At 44.7% G+C, this 13,682-nt stretch overlaps 1 protein-coding gene across 7 annotated transcripts in view; it reads right to left on the reverse strand.

The window, feature by feature from the left end:
* LOC117400320 (trafficking kinesin-binding protein 1-like) overlaps positions 1-13,682 on the reverse strand; it is a 111,949-nt gene that overhangs the window by 61,840 nt on the left and 36,427 nt on the right. The window contains exon 1 of one of the 7 annotated variants that reach the window (XM_059022714.1): positions 5,232-5,344. The exons of the other annotated variants lie outside the window; for them this stretch is intronic. Within the exon in view, the coding sequence (XP_058878697.1) occupies positions 5,232-5,235 (4 nt within the window). The 5' untranslated portion in view covers positions 5,236-5,344. Of the gene's footprint in view, positions 1-5,231; positions 5,345-13,682 lie in introns of those variants that run through there. 7 annotated transcript variants of the gene reach the window in all.

The following is a 13,682-nucleotide window of genomic DNA, read 5'->3' on the forward strand; positions in this document are numbered from 1 at the left end:
GCTCTAGGCAAACATAATATTCTGGCTCTGTCACATGTTGGCTTGTGTGGTCACGTCAGACCAGTAAGTAACTGATGCGTTTAATAATAAATAAAAAAGTGTTAACCAACACAAAACATTTGTACAAAACAAAATGGCACAGTGGCCAAAATAAACAGACAAGGAATAAAACAAACAAGTATCATGCTGGTGTATAACCAGCACGCTTAGCAAGTGTTTACTTTAGGTTTCACTCCTACTCACTACTCCCGTTGAACACACTAAAGCTGCATCCACACTGGACACGAGCGAAGTCGCTGAATGTCAATCCACACCAGACACGACTTGGAAACGATTCAAAAGACCGGAAATAAATACATGACCCTGCCCATGCATTCCTATTGGACATACAAGAGATGGGCTGTCCCATTACAAAACAGGTCTTGTTTGGTTACCACCCTGATTTGCGGCAACTCCGTTGTAAAATAAAGGTTGGACTTTAGTTATTGAACATCCCTATATATCCAAGTTTTATTGTTATCATTATTATTAGTAGTAATTATACAGTTGTAGTCAGTTTGCAATCATATAATAATGGATACTGCTGCACCTTTTTCGTCGTCCATGATTAACTTGTTTTGAGGCGTGACGTGTTTTGAGGCGTGTGTTTGACGTGTGTCAAGGGTGTTAACCTTGCTTCTAACTGGTCAGTTTCATTCCAATCGCGCAACGAAAAAAAAATAGAAACAGGTTCTACTTTAGCGACGTGAAATTTTCTCAAAGCGATGTTGCTCGCGTTGCTTGCTGCTGGTGTGGATACTCCCATTTGATTGCAGTGACTTCTAAATTATTCGCTCGTGTCACTCGCGTCCAGTGTGGATGCAGCTTAACCCCGTTCAGCCAAAGCTGCGGGTCTTTTATATTGTGGCCGAGGGATTAACTGGCTATCAATTACCTAGTTTATCCATCTGCCACATTCAGCACGGGGTGTCTCATATGTATGGTCACCAGCCAGTTTGTCAATAATCACTCGCTGATGCGACCACGCATTCTCACGATATTATCTGGATGGGGCATTTTAACCCCATCCAGGCAGTGAAACACTAACAATAGAACAGAGTGTTTTTACCCACTAAACCATACATTTAAAATAATAATACAACAAATAATACAATACACACAGGGGTGTGGTGTACCCTATCTTCTTATATGAATAACAACAAATATGATTATATATATATGCACATATTAGCTTAACTCACACTTCTCCAATTTCCATTTTTAAGTTATTATACATGGTTTTGATCAGAAACGGTCAATTATGCCGAATTCTAGATATTAATTATGCCGAAAGTTTCGCGCACTGCTCTGAACTGAACGACTGACCTAATCTGACAGAAACAGTTTCGTTGAAGGCGGTGTGCTAAATACATTTCAAAATAAATTCGGAAAAACCTGAAGCCTACGTGAGCGTGATAACCACCTTTCTCGATTTACTGAATAAAAATACAACAGTTCGAATATGGACAAGAACACCATATGTTGATTTGTCCACTAACTGTAGGTCCCCTATAGTCCACAAAAATATATAAAAAAAAACAAACATACCTGTACATTGATGTGTAGTCAAATCAGGGTTGCCAACCTTGTCATTTTCTTTTTACTGACATGCAGATTTACAGTGGCCTTTTTATTTATTTTTTTACTGACATAATTAGTTTTGTGTACTTGCATTTCTTTAGGTCTTATTATGGTCATACGTGGACACATTTGCAGACTGGATCATTTGCTTCGTTCGTCTGAAGCTTTGATAGTCAAATTTCCATTCAGAATGTAGACAATTGATGTCTTATGTCTGTTTTTACAAGGTTAATCTAATTCTGCAGTACTGTGTGGCAAAGCCAACATATTAATGGCAACCTTGGCAAGTGTAAGAAAACGTGGACTACATGTAGACAAGAGTGACATTTTGTGCCAGTTTTCATCAGCTGCCAGATCCTGTCTAAGATCCGTCAAGTCAGTCATTTGTTACTGCATAAATTGAATCTAGGCTATCCAGCATATTTCCAATAACAAAAAATTGCCAGCTGGACGATGTCTCTCGAGCTCGCTGTGCTTTGGCTGCTTGGTTGAAGAACGCATACTAATTTAAGCACAGTATTGTTAATTGGCATTCTTCTTTTGATACTTTTCACTGCCATCACATAAGGTGCAGGTATATGTCATTCGAGCTGACTGGGAAAGCCGCAAGCAATAGAAAAATATACGATGTTTATTTCGATACAAAATCACAGACACATTTTAATTATTTACATTTTTGTGTTAAAATGTGACTTTTTTTACTGACTGGCCTTAAATTTATGGACAGTTGGCAACCTTAAGTCAAATGCAGTTTAATGTCGCTTACTATTTCTCAATCGCCAACACAGCAAAGGCAGTGAGCTGTTCTTGCTTTACTGTTGATCTGAAGTGTTTTTTGACACGTTCGTTAAAGAAAATGCTTGTTCTCCAGGGTCGGGGATAAGGTTTTCGGGGATAAGGTTTTCGGGGATAAGGTTTTCGGGGATAAGGTTTTCGCGGATAAGGTTTTCGGGGATAAGGTTTTCGGGGATAAGGTTTTCGGGGATAAGGTTTTCGGGGATAAGGTTTTCGGGGATAAGGTGTTTATTCTTTGCTGCCCATGAAAGAGACATAATTTGCTGTATTCAAGTAAAATCAAACAGACTGACCTGGAATTTACTTGTGTTGCCACACGAAAGTGAGCGAGAGTAAGTTCCGGGTCAGCCAGTTTTATTTTGTGTGAACGCAAATGAGATACACTGCCTCGGATGAAATGTCAGTGAGTGAATTTCTTCCAGTTTGCGCACAATTTCGTATCTGTTTAAAAAATAAGTACAGAATTTGTTTTGCCCCCCCCCCCCCCCCCATGACTTTGGGCCCCAGGCAGGTGCCTAATTTGCCTATGTGTTAACCTGGCCCTGTGTATCTGGGGTAAATGACAATTGAAAAGGCAATGACTATGGGCCCTATTTTCAACTGTGCCCTACTAATACAGTATGATTTATCCCATTTGGTAAAGAAAAAAAAAATATATATATATATATAGATATATATAGATCGATATACATAGATAGATATACACACATACTTTAACTGCACTATTTGCATTTACAGCCATGTCATGTTAATTCACGAATGTCATTTCTTTTCATATTGCCTTTTCCTAAAAATTGGATATTTAACTTGCATGAAGGGGTATTTTAAAAACAAATTGGAGCATTGGAAAATAAACACTATGTTCTTTTTCAACAAAGGGCTATGAGCCTCCTAGTGGCAAAATGAGTTACACTCGGCTTCAGCTTTAGTTTAGATAAGAGATTTGAAAACAATCCGAATTACAGAATTAAAGGGGATTTTATAAAATTACATACAGAATACCGACATTTTAACGACTGCGTATTCAGACTTTCAGAGTGAAGTGTTACAGTGCACAGTATTTTTTTTGAGTGGTTTGTGCAGCATATGAAAAATGCGCCTCACTTACAGTGCAGTAATTCATTCTAAGTACCAGGTACTCCAGATTCCAAGAATTCATCTACCTGGCATGCACACCAACTACGCATTACAAATCGTCTTCATGCTATATGGTTTCTCAGTAGGGGTTTGAGTCCCTCACTATGTTACTGTATGCCTGGCTTTTCTTTGCAAGACTGGGGTGGTATCTTTAGCATGGAAAATGACTCCCGCTTCCCTTCCAAACTACAAGCACCAGTAACAAAAACGGCAGCAGCAGCTGAAGGCACAACACCAATACTAATGTACACTATTTATCACACACAATAAAATCAACTGCCTAGTTAAAAAATAGCTGTGAATGCTAATTAGTCACCAGGGTGCTACAGGACGGGAAATATTTGTATCCTTGAAATGTTTTTTTGTGCTGCATGTTCACAGTTGCTAAGATTGGTCAGTAAGGTAACACATTATTTCTGAGTAGACTCATTAGACTCCATATTCTCATCCAATATGTATTAATGTCTTCGTAATGTGTATTCTGATGTTTACAATATACAACACCGTTTGTGGATGAGCTACTGTATTTTAAATGTAACCAAGGAGATGAAGCATACATTGTGAAGTCCTTCAAACCTTGGGCTGCTCTCAGGCTCCCCGAGTCCAGGTTTGACCCCTTCAAACGTAGGCAACTCTAGTGGTAGGTCGTCTTTAAACCTTAATAAAATGTGAAATGTCTTTTGTAAAATCAGGACACCCCCCTCCCCCTCCCCCAAAGTTACATGGCTTTCAACAACTAATAATAAAATAGACACTACTGCAGCACATTTCAGGACGTTACTCTGTTTTTCCAAACAAAAGCCCTTAGACATGCCTCACAGTGAGATAATGTCTGGCTGCAGACTGTACAAATCAGCAGGGTCTGGTGAAATGAGGCCTGCATACATTAGGGATGCTGTTCCAGGCCTACACTTCCTGTGTACTGCACATAAAATACAGTACATTTCCTAACAGTGTCATTCCCCAAACCAATGCTTTCGACAACCCGGGTGTTGTTGGCTATATTTGGAACACCTCTGGCTAGCCATCTAGTGAAGACTATGACCATGTTGACCTTGCTGTTCTTTTCTCCTTTACCATCGTGTCCCACCATTACTATCAAAAGGCTAAAATATCAATGCACAACACACAGATTTTCATAAAAAAAATATTTCTGACCCACATTTTATTTGGCAAATAGAATATCTAGGCTCTTACTTGTCTGCTGTTCTGAATATAAGCTGGACACAGCTTCATTTTGACACCCGTCTTCATTTTTACAAAGGATACAATTTTCAAAGTATATTGTACTTTTTTCACATACAAACTTGACTTTGAATTTAAAATTGCTATAGAAAAACTAATCAAAATCTAATTAAAATGTGTTAATGTTTTATACTTTAAAATAGCAGATTTTAAATGAACCTACTGCTATGATACCAATACTGTTTGCTTTTTGTTCTGAAAATATAGCTATTTATATTTAAGGTGAACAACTGCCTTTAATATTAAAATAGATGTGTTTTAATTATACACCAACATTAGGCATTTGTACGGCATAACCTTGTACTGCAAACAACAACATCCTTTCTAGAAAATAGCACAGAGACCCACCAGGAATATGACCATACTGTAGATTTCAAAGGCAAACAGAAAAAAACAACACTGGTGGTTACAGCTGCACAAAGTGTTTTACTCACTCATGGTTTTGGTGACCCTGGTCCAGTTTTGTCTTTCTAGGAGTTACATTTTCAATAGCTGCAGTAAAGGGCATGCTGTAATTTGGATGGCTGGGACATGCTGTTGTCCTGCAATGTTTGGAATGTCAGGAGTAGCAATCACATGGGCCGTGAATATTCGGACTAAACATAGACTGATTAATGCCAGGCCAGTAACCAGGTCTGCTGATCAAGTCTGTGTTCTATTTTACAATAACATTTGCAGAAATATACCATATTAAAAAAACTTGAATTCAATTACTGAGTTGTGTAATTTTAACTTTTGTAACTGTATGTGTTTTTTTGGCTTTTCAGATTAGTTTTTCCTTTGAAGTAAATGGTGTTGTTACTCATTTTCATTAATGTGGTTTTCTACTGCATTTGACATCATATTAAACTATCATGCAACAGCCATGACCATGCTAACATACTGTAACGATCTTCAAGTCGTTCAGTGAGTGAGTTAAGACTCTGGGAGACCAGGGGCTGGCTGCATAAAACTACATTAGACTAGTCTAAACAGCTAGACCGGTCTTAGTTTTGTCATTTAGACTAGTCTAATGCAAGTTAGCCAGTTGCATAAAAATTAAGACTGACTAAGTCACCCCCAGGCTAACTTAGAATGTAGGTCTATGTTTCTATGGAAACCATTAACTGTCAGAAAAAATAATGACCTCACATTGTAATCTGGCTGTATGAACACTGTCTGAGGAGATAGAGAGAGAGAGAGAGAGAGAGAGAGAGAGAGAGAGAGAGAGAGAGAGAGAGAGAGAGAGAGAGAGATTTTAAAGACATAAACAATCCACATTTAAATGTAAATGTATAGTTTGTCTTTCGTTAACTGCACTATCCAGCAGGCGATCTATCCCTCTGGCTCCCGGAACGTCATCAGCCACTGCAGGGCGGCCTGGTCCGTCCAGATGATGAAGGGGAGTCCACAGCAGTAGTGACGGAAGTGGCGGTCCAACTCAATCACCGCCAGAAACTCCTGCCTTGATGATTGAACGGCTATAGTACACCACTATGTGCTCTCCTTCAGGCCCCAGTTATGACAAAACAGTGGCAATGCCCTCCTCACTGTGTCCAGCAGGAAAAGGGAGTAGGGGTCCGGGGGAGCCAGCACCGGAGACCGGGAGCACATCGGGACGGACCAGAGTCACTGTTGAACCTGTGTCCACTAGAGCAGTATATGGAACCCCCTCGACTCGGATGGGGAAATGACATGGTCCTCCCAACCACTACAGCCGGACTGTGCTGTCCGTGGCTTCCAGGGAGAGCGAGGCCCCACTCTCCCAGCTGCACTGGTGGATCCTCGTGATGGGTTTTGTGGCTTGGTGCCCAACAGTGAAATGGACTGTGCTGGGGGCCCGTGTTGTCCCACAGTGGCACTGTAGGTGACCAGACTTGCCGCAACCCCTGCACAGCCGCGAGCAGGGCTCAAGTGCCCGGGCAGGCTGGGTGATCGCTGCCCTTATGAGGATGACCAGCTCTGTAGGCCAGGTGGGGGTGATAGTGCTGTCTGGGACTTCCTCTTCACTGGTTCCGGCCATGTCACACTGCCCCTCCTCGAGCACAGCCTTGACTCATTCTGTATGAGCCACGGCGAGCTCTAAGGAAGTTGGGGCAGCGACCCGGACCTGCTGACGCAGGGCAATCGGGGTTAGTCCATGGCCAGATCCTTGCATGGCTGGCAGAAAATTGGGGTATCCTCTTCGGGCCAGGTACCTGACATCAGCCGCCAGTATGCCCAGTTTCTCTCCTGGGCCTCGGGTTCGGTTAGCCAGGCATAGACGCAGGCCGATTGCAGGCTCCGCCCTCCCAAAGTGGCACTCTAGGGCTTGGCTAACACCTCATACTGGACCATCTCGTCTGGGCCCAGGTCCAGTAGAACCTGCAGCACTTCCTCCTCCAATGTAGCTGCCAGCTGTCCAGCATTCTTAGTTGGCCCCCAGCCGTTAGTAAGCACCGCCATTCTAAACTTGGCGTGGTACGCTTCCCATAGGGATTTCCCTTCATAGCAGCCTGCCTTCACCGCATTCCTCCCCACCCATGGCATCATGTTACTCTCACTCAGCTCATTCTCTCTCCCGCGATTGGCGCGGGGCAGGGCCCATGTCAGGGCTTCACACTACGTGCCGTCTCCTTCCCACATGGTGCCCGTCCTCGGGTCGCTCCTGAATAAGAGAATAAGTAGAAGAAAGATCCCGAACCTAGAACAGCATGTCTGCGTTGCCGCTCTGCAATCTATTTTATTTTGAAGAGAAATGCACAACATTTTAAATTATGCCCAACTTGTGGTGGCACATCCAGGCTATGAATGTGATTTCATTATGAATGTCATTAGCTATGAATGGTTAATGTTCACTAAATGCTTCTATGTAACATGTTTTCTTGAATTATCTTATATAAAGTGTGGGGTGTGTGGCAATGCGCCCCGCCCCTGTGTGTATTTGTGTGTTTTGTGTTGTATGTTGCATGTGTAAATGTTGGTGTATAGTCATTGGTACACAGGATATAAACGGGTCTGTGTTTCACGTGTATTTAAAAAGTGTATATTTGTATTTAGGCACGGGATTGCACATCACGCACGTGCATTTAAAATGTAATATGTGAGCACGGGGTTGCACAGAATTAATTCACGTGCTGGGATTCAAGTGAATAATTAATTAGTAATTGAATCCCAGCACAACAGTATATATAGAGACACGTAGCACTCAGTCAGGGTTAGGTGTTCAGAGAGTGGAGAACGGGTGAGAGAGAAGGAGTAAAATCGTCAGCGTAATTATAAATATAATAAGTGTATTCTCACCGTGTTTGTTCGTCTCCGTTTCACCTGTGTGTTAGTGTCTAGTCGTTTTGTCTGTCTGTTTATTTTGGCGTCAAGTGCCGTGTCCCGTGTTTTGTATTCCGTTGTTCAAACCTTTTATTTGTTAATAAACGCTGAGTGCAGCCATTGCACTCAGCTCATCACAACCACTGTCTTTGTTTGAATTCCTGATTCTGGTCTGACGCCACCCACTCCGGCCGTCTTTGTGACACGTGGTGTCATCGTGGGATAATAGCGCCTCCAAGCGTCAGACCAGGAGAGGGGGTTTTGTGAAAAAAAAAAAAAAAAAAAAAAATAGTAAAGCGAGGATGGGAAGAAAGAGCTGCAGGAAGCAGCAGAAGCAGCAGCAGCAACAACAACAGCTGCAGCCCTCATCCTGCATGCCGGGCTGGGAGGAGGACAGCCACAACGGGGCAGTAGCCACCCCTCTACCCCCACTGCCACCGGGTTCCCCACCGTCCCGGGAAATATGGGACTGGCTGGTGCACCCCGAGGGGAACTTCGCCAGTGACCTCCCCATGGTTATTCACGCACTGCAGATGCGAGATGGGAAACGATGGGAGGACTGGGAGCAACAGCACAACCCGGCATCCGTTCGTGACCTCACCATTGTGGTGCTGGGTTACCTAGCTGCAGACATGGGAGGGATGCCTTCCAGTGAGCAAGAGGGAGAGGAGCAGTCGCTGCCCTCTCCAGTACCTGAGCGGGAGGAGCCTGAGCGTCCACAGCCCGAGTGGGAGGAGCCTGAGCGTCCACAGCCCGAGTGGGAGGAGCCTGAGCGTCCACAGCCCGAGTGGGAGGAGCCTGAGCGTCCACAGCCCGAGTGGGAGGAGCCTGAGCGTCCACAGCCCGAGTGGGAGGAACCCGAACGTCCTACGCCTGAGTGGGAGGAACCCGAACGTCCTACGCCTGAGTGGGGGGAACCCGAGTGTCCACAGCCCAAAAGGGAGGAGTCGGGGCGTCCACAGCCCAAAAGGGAGGAGGTCGAGGATGATGGCTGGGAGGTTTTTTTAAAGAACCTCGCAGCAGAGTTATGCCCTGGCTGTGGGGCTTATGGGCACACGTTAGCCATATGCCCCACCCAGTATGAAGAGGAGGAACCAGCGCCCAGACGGGGGGACCGCGAGCGTCCAGCGCCCAGACGGGGGGACCGCGAGCGTCCAGCGCCCAGACGGGGGGACCGCGGGAATCCGAAGCCTGAGAGGCAGCTGTTCCCACCTTCACCAGCAGAGCAAGAATGCCTGCTGGTTTCCCCATCACAACCAGCAGAGGTAGAATGCCTGCTGGTTTCCCCAGCACAACCAGCAGAGGAAGAATGCCTGCTGGTTTCCCCAGCCCAACCAGCAGAGGAAGAATGCCTGCTGGTTTCCCCAGCACAACCAGCAGAGGAAGAATGCCTGCTGGTTTCCCCAGCACAACCAGCAGAGGAAGAATGCCTGCTGGTTTCCCCTTCAGAAGCAGAGCCGCACCAGTCCGCTGCAAGAGAGGCAGAGCAGCACCAGTCCCCTGAAAAAGGGGGAGACTACACGCTGCTCCCACCTCCATCGGCAGGAGACTACACGCTGCTCCCACCTTCACCGGCAGGAGCAGAGCAGCCGGAGCTGCCTCTGCCTCCGCCACCTCCACCGGAAGGAGCAGAGCAGCAGGAGCTGCCTCTGCCACTTCCAGGAGCAGAGGAGCAGGAGCTGCCTCTGCCTCCGCCACCTACATCGGCAGGAGCAGAGCAGCCGGAGCTGCCTCTGCCTCCGCCACCTACACCGGCAGGAGCAAAGGAGCAGGAGCTGCCTCTGCCACTTCCAGGAGCAGAGGAGCAGGAGCTGCCTCTGCCTCCGCCACCTACATCGGCAGGAGCAGAGCAGCCGGAGCTGCCTCTGCCTCCGCCACCTACACCGGCAGGAGCAAAGGAGCAGGAGCTGCCTCTGCCACTTCCAGGAGCAGAGGAGCAGGAGCTGCCTCTGCCACTTCCAGGAGCAGAGGAGCTGCCTCTGCCACTGCCAGAAGCAGAACAGCAGGAGCTGTCTCTGCTTCCCATACCTCCACCACGGGGAGTACGGTGGCCGGAGCCCCAGAAAGGGGAGCTACCGGCTACAAAGACAGGGGGAGAGGTCAGGAGACCACTTTCCCCAGCAGCAGTTTCGCTGCAGGAGGTCTTGTGGCCGGAGCCCCACAGGAGGGAGCTGCCGGCTACGAAGAAGGGGGAGGTCGGGGGACCACCTGCCCCTGCAGCTTTTTCGCTGCAGGACGGGACCAACAGGCTGTCAGCCGTGCCACTACCGGCAGGGGTGCTGACAGCATGGCCAGCCATGGGCCCACTGAAGCCTCCCTTCCCAGCCCGAGACTTTGTCCTGGACTGCTGGGTTTTTAAGGGGGGAGGTGGCCGTTGAGGCCATGTGTGCTGCGCACAAGGGGGGGTATATGTGGCAATGCGCCCCGCCCCTGTGTGTATTTGTGTGTTTTGTGTTGTATGTTGCGTGTGTAAATGTTGGTGTATAGTCATTGGTACACAGGATATAAACGGGTCTGTGTTTCACGTGTATTTAAAAAGTGTATATTTGTATTTAGGCACGGGATTGCACATCACGCACGTGCATTTAAAATGTAATATGTGAGCACGGGGTTGCACAGAATTAATTCACGTGCTGGGATTCAAGTGAATAATTAATTAGTAATTGAATCCCAGCACAACAGTATATATAGAGACACGTAGCACTCAGTCAGGGTTAGGTGTTCAGAGAGTGGAGAACGGGTGAGAGAGAAGGAGTAAAATCGTCAGCGTAATTATAAATATAATAAGTGTATTCTCACCGTGTTTGTTCGTCTCCGTTTCACCTGTGTGTTAGTGTCTAGTCGTTTTGTCTGTCTGTTTATTTTGGCGTCAAGTGCCGTGTCCCGTGTTTTGTATTCCGTTGTTCAAACCTTTTATTTGTTAATAAACGCTGAGTGCAGCCATTGCACTCAGCTCATCACAACCACTGTCTTTGTTTGAATTCCTGATTCTGGTCTGACGCCACCCACTCCGGCCGTCTTTGTGACAGGTGCCAATAAAAGAAAAGAAAAAGAATGACATCTATGTCCTGAATGACATTCTTGCTAGTTCATTATTCCAGCAGGAATGTCATTCACTGTGTATAGCTGTAGTAATACCAGCATAGGAGCCTGTCTGGATCAGAAATGAGAACAGGGCTGCTTGGAGACTATTTTAGTGATTTGAGTGCTAAGAACTGGCCCAATAGCTAGTGCGTGTCCAATTAAACCTCAGATGTATTGATTTTGTTAAATACATTTATAAAAGTATTCAGTCAAAATATACTGTATGTTGCAAATTAAAAATTCAAGTCTACAGCTATGGCCAAAAGTCACCAAAAACTGTAGGATTGAGAAAGTATTCACATAGTTGTGACATTTGGTTGAATTACAAATAATGTATGCACAGTTTTTCAAACAAACTTTATTTATTCAAAGCTGTAGTAGTTAAACTGAACACTGTTATATGAGGAGGAGGTTAAATGTCAGCAAAACTTGCAAAGAAAATGTACAAAATGAAATTTACTGGTTGCATAAGTATTCAGCCCCTTAATTTCAGTACTTGGTAGAAGCACCTTTTGCAGCAATTACTGCTATGGTCTTTTTGGATAGGTCTCTACTAGCTTTGCACAGTAGGATGGACATTTTTGCCCATTCTTCACGGGAAAATTGCTATGTTGGGAATCGTCGATGGACTGCAATATTCAAGTCTCGCCATAAATTTTCGATTGGATTCAAGTCAGGACTTTGACTGGGCCACTCAAGAACATTAATTCTCTTCTTGTTGAACCACTCCATTCTGACTTTGGCTTTGTATTTCAGGTCATTGTCCTGCTGAATTTCCTCTCCAGTTTCAGAGTCTTGGCTGACTCAAACAGGTTTTCCTCAAGGATTTGCCTGTACTTTGCACCATCCATTCTCCCTTCTATCCTGACAAGCTTCACAGTCCCTGCTGGATCACTATGTGAGTTGCAGCTTGAAAAAATAATTTCCTGAGGGAAATTATCTACAAGTTAAACCACTCTGAGTACACACAGGCTGAAATTATTTCACAAATGTTGTGACCTTTCAAACAAATCATTTGCACCAGAGCTGATTTAGGGCTGCAGTAGCAAAGGGGTTGAATACTTATGAAACTGAGATTAATCTGTTTTTCCTCTGTAAATCTTACTTATTTATATTCTACATGCATTTTTTAACTTTATCAATGTGGAGTAGTTTGAAAACGTGGAGTACACTCAGCTGGCAAAAAAAATTGAAAACTATGCAGGAGGGTGAATACTTTTGGAAACCACTGTGTGTTTAATATATATATATATATATATATATATATATATATATATATATATATATATATATATATATATATATATAAACACAAACACACACACAGACAGATGCACAAATGAAACGCAACACTCGGGTCTGATGGATTTAATCAAACATTTTAAAACAGATATCTCAAACAAAAATCACAGAAAATGTGAACAAAAATACAGATCAAAGAATTAGTTTTCAGTATGAAACGTGACACACTGTCAAAATGAAAACAAAGTTACTAATCGGGTATGACCTCCCTGAGCATTAACACAATCCTGGCAGTGTTGACGCATAGACCGGATCAGCCTCTGGACAGACTGCTGAGGGGTGTTCCGCCACTCTTCATGTGCAGCTGCAGCCAGCTGGCGAAGGTTGGCTGGTCGCGGTTGTCTCCTGTGAATGGCACTGGCAATTTGGTCCCACAGATGTTCTATTGGACTCAGCTGGCCACGACAAGACCTCAACCTTGTTTTCTTGAAGTCATGCAATTGTAATCCTAGCACTGTGTGGTCTTGCTGGAAAATCGACACTTCCGGATTGGCTTGCAAGAACGGAAAAGCTGGTGTCTCAAGGACTTCGTCAATGTGTCACTGAGCAGTAAGGTTGCCCTCAATCTGCACCAAAGACGTTCTTATGTTAAAGGAGATTCCTCCCCACATCATCACACTTACACCTCAAATATTCTCTGGCCCGCAGAAGAGCGCGATTTCGTCTCTCTGCTGTCAACATGTTACCCTTGAACAGTCTCCGAACATGTAAATCATTTTCATGCAGACGGCGAGCTATAGTCATTCTGCTGATGTGCAGGTTATTTCTTCCTGGAATTTCTCGTGTTGTAGCCACTGCAGTCTGAAAACGATTACGCAGATGGATCAGTCGGATGTGTGACGGTCCTGGGCCGGTGTGGTGACCCTCTGCCTTCCAGGAGGTAGCCAGTCCCTCACAGAGACAGTTTCCTGGTTTCTCTGGACTAGTCTGCTGATTTTGTTGAAGCAGAACATCTCATTCTCTGGGCAACTTCTCTCACACACAGAGCACCTTCAATCATGCAGATCGCAACCAGGTGATCTTCATTACTCAAGCGGCGCATGGTTGTATCTTTTGCTGTTCTTGCATTAATTAAAATCATGTATTTTCGAATGGCTATTTATACAGATTCTTAAATCAGCTAATTTTGGAAACTCCACTCAAATACCAAACTGTTGCATTTTCATTGTGCATCAATATTTTCAGTTTGTATATTATGTTTTGGGGGTTTGGAC

This window comes from Acipenser ruthenus, chromosome 4 (assembly GCF_902713425.1).
Source record: "Acipenser ruthenus chromosome 4, fAciRut3.2 maternal haplotype, whole genome shotgun sequence".
Taxonomy (NCBI): Eukaryota; Metazoa; Chordata; class Actinopteri; order Acipenseriformes; family Acipenseridae; genus Acipenser; species Acipenser ruthenus.